The following is a 21,332-nucleotide window of genomic DNA, read 5'->3' as shown; positions in this document are numbered from 1 at the left end:
AATTGATTTTGGAAAATATCCAAATACGTAGTTATATAGTTTAATGCAACGTAGAAATTATTTTTTTCTATACATGCAAAAATCGAGAGTCAAAAACTATAAATTTACAAGGCTATCCATGAAAACATATCTATATCGTATATTTTTTATATTAATAAAGTTAATTAGATAAAAGTTATAATTAACAAAACGCCATCTAAATTAGTTTGTGCCATTTTCAGACGTAATCAGTTTTCAGTGATTATTTTAATGAGAGCCCTGTAACTATGTGTTTAACTGATAAGCTTGTTTTACAGGATTATCATGTTTTACATACATGTAGCCTGAAAGTGGGAGATTTTTAAAACTTTGAGATGCAAACCATATAATATGTAGTTTGAACTCGTTATATTTTTATTGTCATGTCGACCTCTATGGCGCAGCGGTTAAAGTGGTCGCCACGCCACTACCAGTTACGGGAAGTCGTTTGATTCCCACACGGCATAAATATCTATGTGATCCACAAATAGTTGTTTCGGCTCTAGTTGTTCTTTGTGTCTGTTGTTTGTATGTTTGTCAAAGTTCCCGCGATGCAAGTGCAATTCTGAGTGAAAAGTAGTCTTACAAAAAAAAATGTCTTGCGGTTATCAGAATTTTAATTTATTTGTAATGATCGTTCGACATTTCACATAAATAATTATGCCTATTTCTCTGTTTATACAGCAAAACTTTTGTAAACGAACAAATATAATCTCCCGAATCTTTTTATGTAGTTACAGACATAATTATTATAAATAACATTATATTATCACTTATTATACACACATATGATAATATGTAAATGCATATCACGCCTTCTACCCATAAGGGTAGGCAAAGACCATAGAATGCTACTTGGTACGATCCTTACAAACTTCCTTTGCTTCATTCACATGCATACATCGTGTCAGACAGGACCGCTGGACATCACCGATATGATCCTTGTATGGTTTTCTATGATAATAAAACCAAAATCCTTTGATAATATTGAATAAAGTTTTTGTTGTCATCCTGTTGAAATTCTATTATTTGAGAAAGTAAAACCATAAAGAACAATGAGAAAAATTTTTGCTTCTATAATTTTTACCATTAACAGTCATAGTAGCGACATCTATTAGAATTTTCATGAACTAACTAACTATGCAGAACACAACTCTGATGTAATTAACGTGTAAGTTTGTGTTTTATAACATTTTTTGTTACTAATATTGAAGACAATTTTATTTACATAAAAATGTTTCCATCATCGTTAAAACTCATAATATAAAATGTATTGCAATTTTCTAATGTCGACGTCAATTTGTAGTTCAGCGCCATCTATTGGCATTTTCCTGAACTACGGTGCTCGATACAGTTGTAAGCGACGAAGATCAGATACAAACTTAAAAATAAAATTTTAAAACACGATATTTCATACTATAATATTAAATGCTATCACGCTTTAGCTATACTTTAAATTGAGTAAGATATTATTGCGAAGAGTTAGATGGTTCATTTAATGATCGTAATATGGTTAGTGGTCAACATAATGTCCAAGTTGTCAAACCGCCCGAAGGCTTTTGACATGGCTTAATGACTGTTATCTGAATCAAATTACAATAACCGGGACCGACTTTTTACGTGCCCTTTCAAAGCTCAAACATGCTCAGTGCTCAGACCTCCTGTGGAATATAATTATGCGCTAAGGATTTTTAACCCGTTGAAGAGCAAAAATTGATATTTTAAACGGTAAATACCTACAAGACACAAAAAAACGGCTTTATGAATATTTATAAAAAAACTAGCGGACTTGCTTGTATAGTGCCATTATATCCCGTTGATTACATTCCCGTGGGAATTCTGATCCCATAGATCCTATACAAACCTTGGCCCGTTACAATCATATTACAAAAATAATTATTCAATTTAGTATTGTTCTTCAAAAGTTATACGCGTGAATACAATTTGGTGATACATTTTTATTTATACAGATTTATTTGTTTAAATAAAAAAGAGAGATACCACCCGCATTAAAAATTGCTCTTGTGTCATATATACAAACAACGGTCAAAAAGTACTTCCAGACCGGAAATAACTATTTGTGGAGCGCACAGATCGCTCAAATAATTGCTTCGTGTGGAAATCGAACCCAAGACCATAAATATACAGACTTGATTTGAGTGAAAAAAAAAGAGTGGCCAGGAGTTTCTTGCCAGCTCTTCTCATTGGCCCTACTTTCCGTACTGGCGGTAAATTCACTCTCTGTATCATTGACTATCATAAGCGTCAGCATTTGACCTAAATGAATAAGTGATTTGATTTTGATTTTGAGTGAAAAAAACTCAAGTCAATGCAGACGAAGTCGCGGGCGGCCACTAGTTAAAAAATCGTTTCCAATTTATTGCGGACTCAACTCAAACCAAAACAGTTAAGATCAACAAAAAACCTGTTGTTGACGTTCAAACAAATGTTTTTGAAAGAAAATGTTTGAATGTAAACCGTCTTTATTGGAAAGTTCTCGAACATCTGTAGCGGTAGATAAAGGGAGGTTTACTGAAAAAAGGTTTTTAATCTTTAATCACTGCGCCAAACATTTATCCCCTATTTTAACACTTTTTTGCGGTAAAAAGCGTAGAGAAGCCTATGTTCTTTCACAAGGTTAGCTTTACCTCTGTACCTACCAACTTTCATTGAAATTCAGTAATGGCTTGTGGTAAAGTAACAACAGACGCGCGGATAGATCTCTGAAGTTAAGCTACGCTTGCCAAGGTGTTTCTGTGGATGGGTGACCTTATTATATGTAACGATTTCCTCCGTGTTTTGTACAGCAGGTTTAAATGGAGTCTTTTTCAAAGATCTTTAACTGTCGTTATCAGGAGCCAGAAGCTTGAAAGTTTTATTACCAGTTGTACCGGATGGTATCGTGCTATAACCCAGGTAACTGGGTTGTGGAGGTCCGATAGCCAGTCGCTCCATGTAAAATAGTGGTATCCAGCTGCACCCGATGAGCTACCGGTATGCAACTTTCCTTCCAATTTCGTTGGAGTTGGCTTCCAATCTCATCGGATGACAGTTGTCCCGGCAATTCAACATGCCTTCCGAAACACAAACGAACTCGGAATGTATTAAATGGTCACCCATCCACAGAATAAAATTACCAAACGTAGCTTAACCTCCGAGATCGGTCTGTATGTCTGTTACAAAACGAGCTCCTTCCAAATGTAATCAAAGTTAGAACAAAGATTTGTGAAAGTTACGTCTTAATCTTAGCTGTATTACATGGGACTCAATTAATACGAAGCCCCGAACATCTTGCACGTACACCTCTGCTTACTACGTGATGGGTTAGCGAGATGATACACACGGGTGTGAAGGAATGGCCAGCGAAGTAGACAATTGAGGAGTTTACTTTCTCTAGTTTTGGTTGTGTCAAGGCATCGCGGTTTCAGATTAAGTACCGATTAGCTTATCAATAGGCCTTTTTCTTTCACTTGATCTATCAAATAGTTTATCAATATAAAAAATCGTAAATATAAAAATATTATGAGTTTAAAAATTTGCATGAGAAGAAAGGTAAATTGATGAAGTAAAAAAAGTTTGTAGAGTTCACAATAATTTTGCTAAAAATCATGGAATCAATCACGCTTTTAAAACAGCCAAAAATGTTTTACATATCAATCTTAAAAAGCAATCGGCCGAGGGATCGAAAACAAAGAGTGTTTATGAAATAACCAAGAATCACCCGTAAAAGGTGAAAGAAAACATCGAGAGAAAGCTAAATTCTACATCTACACATTGCATTTCTTGCATTCCACGCAAAAAAAAACAATATTTTTCACATTGCTTAACAGTGCACCAAAATAGTTTCAAACAATATATCAGACACAAACATAGACATGTCCAGCAAGTTGTCCAACTTGCATGCCAGTGTGTCCGTCAGTCCCGGGGCTGTAGTCAACCCCTCACTCCGCAGATCGCGAGAGACCGCCGCGCGGGTCGGTCGTCATGTCCCGAGTGTAACGTGAACAACAGTGCCGAAACGATGGTCAAATACAACGTCCTTTTTGCCGTCACTGTCGCCATTTCTTTGGCCGTCGGTAAGTCTATATTTTTATCTATAAATCTATAGTAAAATATAAAAATTTGACGTTTGTTTACTCTGGTTTAAGCTGTCAAAAAGATTCGACTCGTAGAGGCTTTGTGGTCGTAATAGAGATGTTTTCAGAGACAATTATTATCTGTGTTGTCATTTTTTTGGAGTGGGTAGTTATTTAAAAAATACCTTTTATAAATGTATTTTCTTTTGTGATTAATATAATTAAAAAAATCTTTTCGGTGGGTTAGTCGAGAGAATCGTGTTTTGAAAAAGGTATGCAAGTGATTTTCGTTATTCAAATTTCACAAAATACGTCTACGAATATAGTGAATTTATTTACTGTGTATATTTTTTAAAGTGACACAAAAGATCGAAAATGTACTACTGATAAAGTCGGTAGGATATTTTCAGTAAAAAAAACCTCTAAAGTAAATGTTGTTATTTTCTTCATTGCAAAGCATTTATGTTGGGTAGAACTGTTTTTTATGACATAAATAACAGTAAAATTTATTGTAGAACACTAGGTTTTTTTAGAAACTTCAAACTTTTTTTACGATTACTCTTTAATTACACATTTTTACTTAAGAACAACCAGGCTTTGGCATTTAATCTTTATGCTGTTTTTAAAAAGAACCTATGGAGACTGTTAAAGTAAATTAGAAAACAATGACAGCTATTAAAATATCGTTACGTATATTTATGCCTTTTGAATATAAATGTACGAAGACTGTTTCAGTTTTCACAAATTTATATAATAATGTAAATAAAAATGTATCACTGATATGTACATAATATGTACACGCACTTTTGAACTACAAAATTAAATTTGATATTTCTTTTTTAATGTTTGTCGAGATAAATTTGTATGGGATCGATGGGATCAAAATTCCCATGAGAATGGAATCAACAGGATAAAATTGTAGTATATCCGGATGAAGTCGGGCCAATCCGCTAGTTGTACAATAAATAGGAACTTATGAAATCAAAAGTATTAGGAATGAAAGAATTATAAAGAAATATGATCGATATACAATATTATGTACTTATGTGTGAAAAGAAAATTTTATATGAATTTTCGTGTTTATAAATTATTAATTATTATTATGTTCGAATAGCGTGTTATTACGTACCTATTTTGTGTTATTACGTTCAAAATATTATAACATTTACAATAGTTCCCGTTTTATTCACACGCTAAAAAGGAAAGTGTTTTCTGGCTGTTCTTATTTAACACAAGTATAAGATTGAAACTGTCTCCATGGAAATTGGTTTAGCGTTTTTCCGAGAAAGCGCAACAGACGGGCAGATTTCTGCACAAGTTGACCAGTGCGACTCCGCTTAAAAAATTAGCCTATTTGGTATTCTGATGTTGAATTTAGATATTGTTACTTTACAGTTATATAAGTTACTACTCGGTTCAGTTGTTTCGTTCAGCGTTAAAGAGTTACAAACATACTTATAAACTTCAACTTTTTCTTATAAAAGTCGGATGCATTTTGTACCACCGGTCGGCAGATTAACCCGAGGTAGCGTTTTTTTACAGGTAATCTTAACGAACTACCAAAACTTTCCTCGGGAATGTATCTATTTATGGGTGAAAACTGTAAGAAAATCTGCCCAGTAGGTTTTGAGCTTATTGTGGACAGATAGACAGAACTTGCGAGAGGACTATACTTTATAATTAGGTTGATTTATGGATGATATTCTTTTGGTACATAAAGTTAGATAAAAAACAGAATATTTATACACCATTTTCTAAAAAGGAAAGTAGTAAATACAAGTTCAAAGTTATTTTTATTTATACATAGATTTTCCGTGTTCCACTTTGGTGAGTGTTTCAAAAATAGTGAACCGTGAAATATTGATAAAACAATACGAAACAGAGATTTAACAAGCACTACGTGTGTTTCAAATATTTTTATTGTTATTCTTTTTCGAAGTTACGGTCTAGTGGGTACAGTATGCAGTTGAAATAAAATATGTTTTATGTTCATATTTGGGTAGGAAATAATGGTTTAGATACATAATATCCAGCTTATATACGTGAGATATATGTGAAACACACACGATTCGCTATTTTAAAAAATCCTATATGTTAAACAATAGTGCAACCACTTAGTAAAGAGAACATATTTTCTGAGTTTTTCTAACATTGCCCGGAGTTAGGAAGTTGAGATCGTAGAACTCCCTGCCTTGCAGAGCACATAAAGCCGTCGGTCCTGCGCCTGATCTCTCACTGGTCGTGTTTAGCCGTTCCACCGGGATTTGAGAGTAAAGGAATAGAGAGTGTACCTGTGTATCGTGCACACACTTGAAAAGTTGTCTGGTTTTAATGAAACTGGCCGTCGTAACCGAATGTCGACCAGGAAGACATTATTATTGAACCTAAGACTTCGTGATTGGCCACATCCCACTACAACAAGTCACAATGTTTTCCAATCTTGTATACAACTTATTAGTTTTATAGAAGTAAACATATAATATATTTAGTTCAGTGTATTGCCTTCGTCGATGTATCGAGTACTCTCGAGGGAAATGAACCGAGACTTTGCGTGATCGAGTCTTGAGTCTCGAGTTATTTGCTATTGGTACTATTGGGACTTTGATGATGTTTGTGGTATATACATGAAACTTTACTTAGAAAAATATACTTGGTACTTTGTGGCGCGGTCGATCGTGGAGCCGACTGTTGACTAATACTGACCTCGAGGTACCGGGTTCGATTACCAGGCCAAGTAGAGTGCTATTGGTATTTTTCTCAAATATGTTAGATTAGATTTTATGTTCACGTATGTATATGTAGGTATGTATAATACCTACTCCGAAACATAAAATCTTCTCCCCATAGGGGTATATGTATGTCTACCCTACTATATAGATTATTCTCAATATTAATCCGGAGTTTGGTAACGTGCCCGGTAAATTGAAATAGGCTTGCCTTTAATTACATGGGACTAACATTGTTAACTACATAACAAAGAGTTAAATATTTCACCGCTGATTACACTTTCGGGAATAATAGTTGCAAGAACAGAAATAAGAACAAGATAACAATATCTTATTGCTACTTATTTATCCAATTTAATCACTACAATTTTCATAATGAAAAGGAAATTCAAAGTAAGTTCTACGAAACTCAATCCATTTAAAACATCTGTCATTTATTTCTTAATAAATCATGTCAAAATGAAGCACAAAGAAATAAGTAACAATAGATACAATGGTAAAGAACGACATTACTTAGTTATATAAGTTACTTAGGTAAGCATACTGCCGTTTTCAATATTCTATCTTTTGTAATCTTTAGTATGAGATAGGCTTATCTTGGTTATACTTAGTTTAGTTTATATAATACGACTAGTTCATGTTATTGGTCCGAAAATAATGTTATGTTTTAATAGAGGATAATAATCTTATTACTTAATGGCTATTGGTCTTTATTTGATTTAGGTATATTTATATAGATTAATCTTAATAGTAGTCCGGAGTTAGGTAACGTGTCCGATGTATGGCAAAACGTGGGTGTATTTTAACAGCTCTGCCTACTCCTGCGTATAACAGGCGTGATGGTGATGAGGATATCAACCTCCTAAGTTTGACTGAAATTGATTTGATCGAATTTATGTTAACTTTGTATATTATTATAATGCTTCTTCATGTATATTATATTTTTTCTGTATTTTACTTTATTCTCTCTCTTTAAGCTTGATCTTAAAAAAATTTCGTTTTCATTTCGCAATATTATTCTTATTCAAAAATAAACATGAGCAAAAACCGTGCTGGAAATAAAAAGCAACGACATCCTAACCTAAATAAAAAAAACACCTTTTAAAAAAGAAACGAGAGTTGAACAAAGGAAAAAAAACAATTCTATGCTTCATTAAAATTCATTTATGATAGAAAATGAAATCAAAAAGTTGAATTAACGAACGACGAAAAGCTAAATATAATATGCGCAGTTGTAAAATGAGAACTCAAAAGGTAAGTATACATAGGAACACTTGTAACAAAACGTTCTGGCGAATGCTCGGATCATGTTCGGGAAAATGTTCGCGAGATGTGAATTATTTTTGTTACTTTATCTTAGCTTCTTATACATATTATTATAATGTAAAAACATAGCCTATGTTCGTCTGGTAAAATGTAACTATCAAATGCTGAAGTTTTTTTGGAATACTGTTAGTGGTTTCAATAAAAATCCCCTACTTACTAGGATGATAGAGATAGTTGCTATGCATTGCCAGATTTCAGAAATCGTCTTTTCGTTTAGTACCTCCCGCAAGACAAGGGCTTTCTCATTTAAATATTCCTTATTAATCTGGTTACTAGTTTAATGTTTTAAAAATAATTTTTACCTCAATATTTATTCAGCAATTCGCTCGTTTATGAAACAAAATACACCCCACAAAAGATCGTTGCTTTATTACAAGCAAAAGTTCTAATGTATCTTCACCCTAACATGCACACTCCGTACGAAATGATATTTTAATCTGGTTATTAGTGGGGCAAAGATAATATTTTAAAAAAAGTTTTTAGCTCAATATTTTTTCAGCAATTTGCTCGTTTATTAAAACAAAACAAGACCACAAATGCTCGTTGCTCTGTTACAAGCAAAAGTTCAAATGTATCTTCACCCTAACATGCACAGACCGTACGAAATGAAAACTCATATATCTGTGTAACAAAACCTCATTAGAATAAAACCTCCTCGCGCGGGATTTCAAAATTAAATTCAGTATAACATACGTCATATTTGTATGTTTGTATGAATTCCACACTTGTGTGTTGCACTTGAGATATTTGTTTGTTGAAAGCTCTTGTTTGTTCGTGTAAATTAAAGAGCTTCTTTGTTAAAGACTAGTGTTTTCTGCCGTATTATAAATATTATTTAACCGTTTTGTACAAAAGGGAGTGTGTCTTATATCGTAGTAGTTATAAATAGATAGAAATAGATTTTGGATTGTGAAGTTTGAAATGTAAGCAATTATAATTGCTGGTTAGATAATTATAATGTCCCATTGCAGGGCAACGGTCTCCTCCCGGAATTAAAGAGGAATTGAGACAACCACGTTAGACAAGTACTTTAAAAAATATTAAACTATAAAACAAACCTTAAATTACTGAAAAATTACACAATAATATTCATGCGACATTTAAGCCAATGTTTTCAGTGAAATGTAGAGTAATGTAGAGCAAGCTCTACGTAGAGCAGCTGAAAGCTTTCAGTGAGTAACAATGGTTTTGACCTTGCGCGCTCGGATGCATCTAAATGGCTCTATCAAACGACGTAACGTTACGACTCTACTACAAACACCTACGCTTTTGTGTAGACTATTTATGACACGAATTTTAAATAGAAACTGTTTTAAAACCGCTCGAATAAACTTTTTGTCCTAGTTTATTTTTCATATATAGAATATATACATAAACGCCGGTTTTACCAAAAGGTGTAGGCAAAATTATATGATTTACAGCTGTGTTTTGATGTTAACATTGTCCCATGTAATAGAGGGTGAACCTATAATATTGCCATTTCACGGGAAAGTTACCAAACTCCGTGCTGTTGAGAAATATTCTAATGCAATTTAGAAGAGACTAAGCACGACCCGAGACCAAATAATCAGGAGTCGATTACTATCGACTTCTCCACAGAGCCAGTATAAATAAATAAATAAATACATACAAATAAATAAATATCATTGGACAACTCACACACGTATTAATAAAACTTTTAAAATAACGACCCGGCCCGGAAATCGAACCAGATAAACTATCGACCACGCCACAGAAATAGTATATAGCAAATATTTAAAAATTACAACAAAAAATCTTACCATTTGTGTGTTTCAGGTTTCAGAATTGTACACGTGTACAATATTTTTTATTGATCCACACTCTGCAGTTGAGGTCATATTCGATGATATTTCGTAGCTTTACACGTTCAAAGAGACAAAAATGCTTTGACCTGTCTATTTCAAACGGATTTGCTCGGTTCTTATCAAATAGTTTTAGACTAGGCTTATGAAGAAGGGTTTTTTGATGGATTCAGCAATATCTTGTTTGTATATAGGATGAAAGCTGTTTCGAAATTGCTGCTTTGTGGCTTATTTTATTAGTTAAATATAAAATGGTTAAAAAAGGTGGGGTTTAAAATAAGGCATTTATATTTTTATATAAGTTTTAGCTATTTAATTTTTAAAGACCTTAACAACAGTTTCACTAGTGCTGAATAATCATTTCATTTTTTTATGAAATATCTAATTTGTTACATGAAAATATTTTGAAAAACTTATCCTCGGTTTCAAAGACTAATAAAATTTTGGTATACTATTTGCTGTTAAAATATGATAACTCATCATCTCTATAAACTATATTAATTGGAGGCTGTATACTAATTACATCCCTAATTAAAGTTTAAGGGCACGTAAAGAGCACCTTTGTCAAACTCAACGACGATATACGAGCCTTACATAAAGTTATTTTAATATAAATAGTAATTATAGTGTCTCGTTATATAAATAAACTTTACTTTTGAATAACTTCTATTTTCATTTACTAAAATGAATTTTTAAATTTATTTTTTTTCACTTATTTGGAGTCACAAAAAATTTTACGTTTTTTTACATATAGAGTTAAGGAGGGATTTTTTTTTAAAACGAATATCATTGTAAATAACATTAACCGATTTAATTTAACATACTAAGGAGGTTTTAGTATTATGCAGCATGAATTAAAAATATCTTTAATCATATTGTACTATCATGTAATCATATCATTATCAGCTCATTATATGAAATTTAACCCCAATTTACACCAACCATCCCCACTCTACACCACAATCAATCAACAATCCCTAAAAAACACCTCTCAATAGCCTTCAATACATTAAAATCCTCTAAATATTACCACTTATTCCATATAACTACAACCACACTGGTATCCAGTCAGTAAGCCAATACGTATAATTTATAGTCGTATTCCGATACTGACTGATATTGACAGTGTTCGACTACAAGCTACGTATTGCCATCGATAGAACCGAATATTTGTTCGTATTTTGAAGAAAATTTTCTGGGTTTTCGTATTGCTTCTGGTTTTGGTTTGTTACTTAGCCTTATTCTTGGGAATTCTCTCGCGAAGGGGATAAAAGGAGGAAAAACCACAAAACAGCAAATTCGATATATATTAAATAGTAGTACTAAGTAAAAAAAAAAAATTAATGTGAAAGAGGGAAAACTAAAGTCCAAGACGAAGTCGCGGGCGGCCACTAGCACAGATTATAAATGTCTAATCATATTCTAATGGACTCAAGGCGTAACTTCTCCCTCGTTCGACCCTTGCCCAGCAGTAGGACAGAAAAGGGTTAAAAAGAACACTTTACATCACCTGATATGAACAAGAAACCACGTGATCACCAGTCCTGTACTTTACCGCCCGGACCACAAGAACAATCAATAGGTATAATTTATAGTATTCCGAGCGAATGACGGACATCGACAGTGTTCCGCTACAACCTGGCTATTTCTATCTCTTGTGTATTTGGCGATACTATACCGAAATATTGGCTGGTATTGCGACGAAATATTGTTGGCGTTTCTAATTTATTGTCGGAGTCATGTCTGTGTCACTTTTATTTAACGCAAACGTACTTAAAAGCAAAAGAAACTATTCTAAACCAGCGAACTGATTTTCGTAAAATTCAACATTAAAATAGTTGGACACACGCGGACGAACATTGAATACTATTCTTCAAATTAATCCGTATTTTTCTCGCCCTAAATCATATACGGATGGGTTCAACCTAAACCTAGAATCATCTAATCAATAAAGATCGGAACTCCAAGGTCTAGTTTACAGCAAAAGCATAAAGTCCACGCCTGGAAAATAACTTCAAAAACAATAAAATAGAACATCAGAAACCGCACATCGACGAACCCAACATTCTCTATCAAACCGTCCTAAATCACAGACAATACTTACACCACAGATAACATAGACAAACCCTCTATAGACCGGCAGACGTGTCTATGGCACTAACCGCAGAATTTTCGGTCCACTCTTTACTACCACATTTAGGGGGATGGTCGTTTATTTTACGACTACTTTGCACCCCTATTAAAGGGTGTTAGAGTTATGGACGCTGCTTATAGGCCGATTTTAGACCAGGCCAGAATATTTTTGGTAGATATGATTTTTAGTGGAATTGAAGAGGAGAAATAGGACTGCTTTAATTTGTGAATATTAAATGACTCTTAAAATTATATTGGTTATATTCTAGTTTAGTGTTTTTGTAAAATTTAGTTTTGAAGTTTATATTGTAGCACCGATTGTAATCAAAAGAGTACTTTTATAAAATATAAAAAAAACACAACCAATAAAATATATTACTAATGAAAAGATACCTACTAACCCATTGCAGTCTCAATTTTCCGATTCACACTTCTCAATTTCTCTTAATGGGTAAAATCTGTCATATCTGAATAATCGAAATAAAAAAGAACTTAAATATTATTTACAGCACGAGTTTTATCGTGTTCTCAATACATAATTATATCGTAACGATTTTGCACCAATTAATCATTATAATAAGACCATTAAAATCCATTCAACCCCGAAATGTCAATAATGAACCCATTTACCTATCAACCAAAACGATAATCAACATCATTCAACAAATAACCCGGTTATAATTACCCGGGTAAGCTGTAAATTCGTCGAAATATCAAAAAAATCAGTAACGCGTATTAATTGAAAGTAATTAATAACCCGGGACACGTCCAGTGGGGCGCACACGTTTACCCGGGTGGGCACGTATGCCCGGGTCGCGGTGTGTCCGGTTATCCGCATGCACAGTGACACGGTGAATATAATTGATGTGTTTGCCAGAATTGTGTTGTGGTTTTTTTGTTGATAGATTTTTATTCGTTTTGACGAATGATAGTGTTATATTTCTGATTGTGAGGTGTCAATTTGATACCCGGTTTGAGCAGAACATATTTGGTTTTAACCGGTTTGGAAAAAGAGTTGACAAAATGTGTATGACTTAAAACTTATTGTTACCCATCCGCAGGTAGTGATTCTAGTGATGCGCTAGATATAACAGTCAGAAGCTGTGCTGCCATTTTTCGAAAAGTTTTGGTAAACGAATGAAATTGTTTGACTACGATCTTGCTCTGTTTTATTTTTGCACGTGTATACGGGCGATAAAGGCAGGTGGTATCGGATGAGCATACTTTTTACTCTTGTACTATGGTTTGAACTAAACTCCGGGTTGCGTTGCGTTGCTTGTAGCAAAGGTACATAGCGTCGAGTATAATTGTACATATGTATGTTGTTTGATTGCGTCTATGGTCTAGGCGCTAAGGTACACAACTGCCGACCACAACCCCTCGAGTTCAATTCCCAGGCCGAGTGTTTTTAATCTTTTCTAATCTATACTTCCATACTTAATATTATAAATGCGAAAGTAACTCTGTCTGTCTGTTACTCAATCACGCCTAAACTACTGATCCAATTTGCATGAAATTTGGTAAGGAGATATTATGATACCCGAGAAAGGACATAGGCTACTTTTTACCTCGGGAAAATGACGCTTATTAGGAAAATTAAGGTGGCAGACGAAGTAGCGGGTAAAAGCTAGTTTATATATAAGAAAATGAATACTGCTCAATCAATAGTATTCCAAAGATTGGTAACGTACCCGGTTTATAGGATTAGGCATACCCTGATTCTTTTTATACATTACTGCTTATTTTACAGGCTTGAATGTATTCTTTTTCTTCACATTAGTGTTTCCTAATTTTAGATAATGTATTTTCAATGCCAAATACAACACGACAACATTAAATTATTGATCTAGTCTGCACGTTAGAATCTCCATTGAATCGCAACTGAAACGTAATTGAATTGTAATTGTATGTAAATGCAATTACGCCTTCTACGTATACATGTTCATCCACCTGGGTTTACACGTCTTCGCCTATTAATTGAGTTAATTACATTGTGGTAATTAATCGTGTAGACTGACAGGCCTTCTGTTAATACCCATGGGAAGGGGTTTAGTTGTTCCTGAAGATTATTTCACATATGTCAAAATATAGATTAGTAATGTTTCCTAATACAGGCATTACTTGCTTAAAAGAAGATTTCAATGACAAACATTGTTATTTTGAACTTGTTTTGCCAATAAAAGTACTTTACGTAAAAAAATTGATTAGTTGAATGTTTTATACATAGATGCAGGATGTCGCAGCTGTAGTTATATTATATTTGAATAATAAATACATTTAACCCACTAATGTCCCGCTGCTGGGCAATGGTCACCTCTTAGAATGAGAAAAGAGTTCGGCTTTGAGTCCACCACGCTGACTTAGTGCGGGTTAGGGACTTTGCATACCTTTAAGAACTGTTCTAAATAACTCTCAGGCAAGCAAAGTTGCATCACAATGTTTTCCTTCACCTTTTTTTCTTAGAAAAAATGATATGAACACATAACTTCGAAAAGTCATAGTGTTTTGTCTCGGATATGAACCCTGGACCACTTGAGTGAAAGGCGCCACTTAAACCATTCAGCTTTCAATGCTCTAACAATTATTTACTGTAAATTATAACACAGTCCATGTATCTATAATTTTTAAACCTGCCCCATCTTCGAACATAGTCACATGACCCTCTTAGGTAGATAGTTACTATCAGAATATAACTGAAAAAACAGGGATATAATAAAAAAAAGCTTTTTACTACAAACTTGTAACAATATACCGAAGAAAAAACAGCTAAAAAACATGGCCGCCCATATTCTGATGGTCTTGTAAACGTTTTGCTTCATTTTCTTATAGCGTTTATTAATATTGATGACTCTCAAGTTTTAGGCATACATTTTTCATGGCGGCTGAATATTTTATTTCTGAAACGTTGACTTGTTATTACAGTGAAATTCTGATGAGGCGATTTGAAAATACCTAAAATGTTTATAGTAGAACCAGTTTTCTGGATAGATTTTTACATCTAATACTAAATAACTAAACGCGTCTTTAACGCGATAACAATTCAAATTACGTTACCTAATTTGTTCTCCAATCACCGTATTTTAAAACACTTTATATTCCAGTTGGAGGTCTTTTAAGTGACTCTCTCGTAAAAATTTTAGAACCATTTGGTTCTGAGATTTTTATTAAGTAAGGTAAGATGCTTATAAATACTTCGAAAACCGAAATCCCGGGATGCTTAATTAAACTTATTTATAGGAATATGAACCCAAGGCATCGTGATCAAATATCACCTATACAACTGCTGGAATCTCCTATTATATGAGACTAACATTGTTAGTGACAAAACATGACCATTTACCAGATAATATATGAAAAGACCTATCAAAAACACCACAACAATTCATCAAACAAACTTATCTGACGGTAAAATAATCTCTTAAACGAATAAAGTATAAAGTAGTGGGCACTTTGGTGCAATAAATAAGCGTTATTCATCACATGCCGGCATTATCGCGAGCAATACGCTTCAGGTTCACGAAGAACGATAACGTAATGAGCGGTGAGAGAGTTGGAGGCTCAACGAAATTATCATACGATATTTTTATTACTGAATTCAATAATAGTAAAGGTTATGAGAAAAACTTTTAATGACAAATCTAATTTAAAGTATATAGCTTATGTTATTCTAGTTAAATATGTAGTTTTCGAAGTGGACTGCCTCTGTGGCGCTGCCGTTAGTGTATTCGACTGTAGACCATGAGGTTCCAGATTCGTAGTGGAGAAAGGACTATTAGTCTTTTTCTGATTTATACAAAAATTATCTCAGTAGACGTTTGAAGTTTAGAATCATGCCTGGTATAAGGTAAGAAATTCGTCCTCTGACTTAAATACTTATCTGCCGGTTAAATAATCTCTTAAACGAATAAAGGATAAAGTAGTGGGCACTTTTGTGCAATAAATAAGCGTTATTTATCACCGGCATTATCGCGAGCAATACGCTTCAGCTTAACGAAGAACGATAACGTAATGAGCGATGAGAGAGTTGGAGGCTCAACGAAATAATCATACGATATTTTTATTACTGAATACAATAATAGTTAAGGTAATGAGAAAGACAATTAATTTACAAATCCAATTTAAAGTATGTAGCTTATGTTATTCCAGTTAAAAAGTAGTTTTCGAAGTGGACTGCCTCTCTGGCGCTGTCGTTAGTGTATTCGACTGCAGATCATGAGGTTCCAGATTCGTAGTGAAGTAAAGTGCTATTGGTCTTTATCTGACTTATACAAAAATTATCTCAGTAGACGTTTGAAGTTTAGAAACGTGCCAGGTATAAGGTAAGAAATTCGTCCTCTATTAAATGGGACTAATATAAATTACGCATTATAGGCGATTGTGAATACACCTCTGCCTACACTTTCGAGTAAAACAAGTGTAATATTATGTATGTAAAAGGTTATTTATGAAAAGACCTATCAAAAAACACCACAACAATTCATCAAACAAACTTATCTGACGGTGAAATAATCTCTTAAACGAATAAAGGATAAAGTAGTGGGCACTCTTGTGCAATAAATAAGCGTTATTTATTACATGCCGGCATTATCGCGAGCAATACGCTTCAGGTTCACGAAGAACGATAACGTAATGAGCGATGAGACAGTTGGAGGCTCGACGAAATTATAATACGATATTTTTATTACTCAATACAATAATCTATACTAATATTATAAAGCTGAAGAGTTTGTTTGTTTGTTTGAACGCGCTAATCTCAGGAACTACTGGTCTGATTTGAAAAAATATTTCAGTGTTACATAGCCCATTTATCGAGAAAGGCTATAGGCTATATGTCATCACGCTACGACCAATAAGAGCAGAGTACCAGTAAAAAATGTTACAAAAACGGGGCAAATTTTGACCCATTCTCTCTTATGTGACGCAGGCGAAGTTGCGCGGGTCAGCTAATAGTTAAGATAATCAGAAAGAATATATGATATCTAATGAAAGATAGCTGTTTAAAAGCTTTTTTAGTTGATTGCCACTTTGGCGCGGTTGTTAGTGTATCCAACTGCTGATTTCAAAGACTGGTCGGTCCCGAGTGGTGCAAAGTACTATTGTTCTTTTCTAGTTTTAAACTAGGATATTTTCAATAGTAACTCAGATTGTGGTTCATGGCGTGAAACAGGGGGTGAGCCTAATGCCATTAACGTTACCAAACCACGGGCTACTATTGAGAAAAACTCTAATATAAATTAGAAAAGACTGCTATAACATTGACCGACCCAAGAATCAAACCCACAATTGTCGTGATCACCACATAGACCACAAAGGCGGTCTGCTTATTTAGTTATGTTATTTTTATTTTAAAATTTCCTTTTTCTCCGTCATATAAAAATAGTATGAAATAATACAGAATAATTAAGTTTTATATAAACACTGGGCAATTAAACTCCGACATCATTTATGTGAACTCTCAAACGGTTAACTAACTGCCGATATTGGTGACCAAAGTTTGTTCAAATGTTTTTCTTTTAGATTGGCCAATATTGGTCAAAGTTTCACATTAAACTGTTTGTATTGAAACTGAGTTATGAAGTAAATGACTGGAAAGCTTTTCAATCATATTTTTTTTGCAATGTGATTTTTGTCATACTTATATTATAATTAATGCCAAAGTTTTAAGTAATTATGTATGTATCGTTGTTACTATTTCATGTAAAAACGATGTATTAAATATTGCAGAATGGCAATAAAATTAAATGAGGTTTTATAATAATAATCAGGCCAAAAAGACAGAATTTCAAAAAGTAGGGTTAGTAATTATTCCAGACTTATTATGTTTGCAAAAATCCATACGAGCAGAGTGTGTATTTAATAGCGGTTTATTGTATAAATCTAGCAAGGTAACACACAATTAATTTTCAAATACGTTTTATTAATCCACGCCATCCATCTTACCTTGACCAAACAAAATCCGTACTAACCACAAAATATTTCATCCGAAAAATGTCACCTTCGTAATTAAAGGCAATTAATAAACCGGACACACACCCAATATCCGTGCATAGCCGGATGTGCGCGGATATGCGCGGATATAACCGTCCGGTTATCCGCGTCGGCTAGTGATCGATGTTGTTGGATTACAGCCAACGCCGTATTTATGCGGTGCCAATATCCGAGACAGATTGCCGGATAAACGGCGGCATACCGGGCCGGCATACCCGGGTAGGCATAACCGTATTTCACTTGAAAGACTTTTTTATTTTAATTGGACTGTGCAATTGAAGTGTTTTAATTTTAATGTCAATCAATTTGAAGTCGGTATCGTAAAACGCAGTACGCTCGGATTTCAATGCAGATAAAATGCCGACTGTTTATTAATTAAAATAAATCTGTTGAATTATTTTTTGGCGTTTATACGTTTAGTTATTTGTTTATAAAATACAAAATGGGATTATGCATTAATAATAATATATATTATAGACTGAAAATTTAGAAAAAACTCACGCGGTTTAACACGTTAAGCCTATGATTGACTCTCGGCATTCAACTATATCCATACTTAAATTTTATGTAAACTATTTTAATATAAGTAAATATTAATAGGCTCGCCCCCTTTTACATGGGACTACCAATGTAAATAGTGAAACGAAACTTCTGCCCACATATTCAGGTTTAATAGGCGTCAGGTGTATTTCATACGCTTCTGCCTACACTTTACGGTATAACAAGCGGGATATTATGTACGTTTATGTACTCTTCAATGTAAACCATAGAAGCGTGACAAACAGTCCGATTTTCGGATATATATAATACTAGCTGACCCGCGCAACTTCGCTTGCGTCACATAAGAGAGAATGGGTCAGAATTTTCCATGTTATTGTAACACTTTTTACTGTTACCTACTCTGCTCCTATTGGTCGTAGCGTGATGATATAAAATATGCTTTTTTTCATGAAAAATATTCTCAAAATTATTTATATCTCTTAGTATAACGAAGTCGCGCTAAGGCATATCCGCCATTAAAACAGTTGCCATGGCAACGGAATTTTGTTGATTCAATGTCATTATAATGTTGATTTTTCGCGACTTCGTTGAATTTTCTGAATTTTCCCGGGAAATGCGTCATTTTCCCGGGGTAAAAAGTAGCCTATGTCCTTTCTCGGGTATCAAAATATCTCCATACCAAATTTCATGCAAATTGGTTCAGTAGTTTAGACGTGATTGAGTAGCAGACAGACAGACAGACAGACAGACAGAGTTACTTTCGCATTTATAATATTAGTATGGATTAGTATTTACACTGCGAACCTTTTTATCTATACATTTGTATGGGATTCAACAGTATATTTACTTAGGTCTCGAGGCAACTTCCCGCGGGATCCGCATACGGCCTTTTAGTTGGAAAATGTAGCTAAACGAGTTTTATATTAAGAGTTTGTTTGATCATTTATACGTGTGACTAAATAAGGGTTTTATAGGGTTATCGTGGGTGGAGAGTGGGGTTTGGAAGGTTTTTTGTTTTGAGACAAACTATAAACTATTTTATTATGTGTTTTATAGACTGTAAGTTCCGTGGTTATCTCGCTGTTACGTTTTACTGAAACTGTTCAATAGTGCTAGAATTTTTTGTGTTTATTTGTGTGCACATTACACATATGCAATACAAATAAATTTTGGCTTTCAATCCCAGCGAAAGGTAGAAGAAGACAATCAAGACTTAGGCAGTACTCAGGAAATTACTGTCCAGATTTGTGTCAATGAAATGAAGAATAATATTTTCGCACGACCCGAGACTTGAACCTTTGCGCAGTGTCAATCACAACCACTGTCCCACAGCAGTATTTAAAAGACAATACAAAATAATAGGGGGCAAGCCTAGAACTCTACAACCAAGCACATAACCGGAGTCTTGGCTGTTACTTTAAATATGCTAATATACCTAATTTACAGAAGACCAATAGCACTTTGCCCAATTCGAGAATCGAACTCAAGACCTTATGATCTACAGTCGGATACACTATCGATCGTACCACAGAGAAATCAAGCACTAATCAAATAAAACAGCTGTAATATGAAAGCCTACGTCCAATCAGTGTGTTAATCTGAAACACCGGCCGACTGTTCAAACATTCATAGCGCATTGCCGTAACAAAACGATTATTCGATACCTGATGAATATCACACAGCCGATAACGGAGGGAAACCCTCAAATGGTTAAGGCTAAGTTGAGATGAGCAAGTTATATTTTTACTAGCTGACCCGCGCAACTTCGCTTGCGTCACTTAAGACAGAATGGTTCAATTTTTTCCCCGTTTTTGTAATATTTTTGATTGCTGCTCTGCTCCTATTGGTCGTAGCGTGATGATATATAGTCTATAGCCTTCCTCGATAAATGGACTATCTAACATCAAAAGAATTTTTCAGATCGGACCCGTAGTTTCTGAGATTAGCGCGTTCAAACAAACAAACAAACAAACAAACTCTTCAGCTTTATAATATTAGTATAGATAGTTTTTTTGGATTAGTGCTTTTTGACCTGACGAATGAGATTATTTTTCTAAATAAGATATAAATTGGATACTTATGTCTGGGTACTTCTATGGTCTCTGCCTACCCTTATGGAAAGAAAGCGTAATTTTTAGTAAGTATGTATGTATAATTGGGTTCTTCTGAACATAATATCAAAAATTGATATCTCATACTAATTAAAGAAGAATGCAAATGTAAGAACGTATCAAGTATAACGGAATTGACTGAGATCGGTTTCATTCAATTCTTGCAATTTCACAATGGCAAAACTTATTGCCATAATGGCTTTCAAAGTTTGTGCTATTTAAAAAGATTTTCAGAAAATCTGTTACTAACTACAATGTGATGGATTTAAATGCTGAATTTTGCCTTACTGCTAGTTTCCAATCAAGATTATCTCACGTCACTTATTAAACTGGAAATACTTTTCACATGCTGGAAATCACTGCAAAAAACTAATACCTACCCAATACTAAGCAACGAATCTTATTATACAACGGCCAAATAACTATTCTTAAAGAAAAACGCTAAGCAAACAGCTTTATCTTTCGTAAAAAACCTTTTACTGAACAAAAAGCACTCAATATTTGCCCCAAGCCAACGGACGTGTTCGCACAAAACTATTCAATTAACAATTTCTTTCTTCAAAAGGAAAATTGTACAATTTTATAGAAAAATAGTTGAAGTAATTGATTCTGTAGTCCAATGACTTGGTA

The 21,332-nt window shown here is 33.9% G+C and overlaps 1 protein-coding gene across 1 annotated transcript in view; it reads left to right on the top strand.

Annotated features, from left to right (window-relative positions):
- Positions 1 to 3,970: 3,970 nt before the first annotated feature.
- Positions 3,971 to 21,332, top strand: part of Hasp (Hig-anchoring scaffold protein) — a 122,497-nt gene continuing 105,135 nt past the window's right edge. Inside the window, exon 1 of the mRNA XM_076128984.1 lies at positions 3,971 to 4,094. Within this exon, the coding sequence (XP_075985099.1) occupies positions 4,040 to 4,094 (55 nt within the window). The 5' untranslated portion in view covers positions 3,971 to 4,039. The remainder of the gene's footprint in view (positions 4,095 to 21,332) is intronic.

Source organism: Anticarsia gemmatalis, chromosome 22 (assembly GCF_050436995.1).
Source record: "Anticarsia gemmatalis isolate Benzon Research Colony breed Stoneville strain chromosome 22, ilAntGemm2 primary, whole genome shotgun sequence".
In the NCBI taxonomy this organism is placed as follows: Eukaryota; Metazoa; Arthropoda; class Insecta; order Lepidoptera; family Erebidae; genus Anticarsia; species Anticarsia gemmatalis.
The sequence above is the reverse complement of the archived record's forward strand: the minus strand, read 5'-3'. Positions and strand labels throughout refer to the sequence as shown.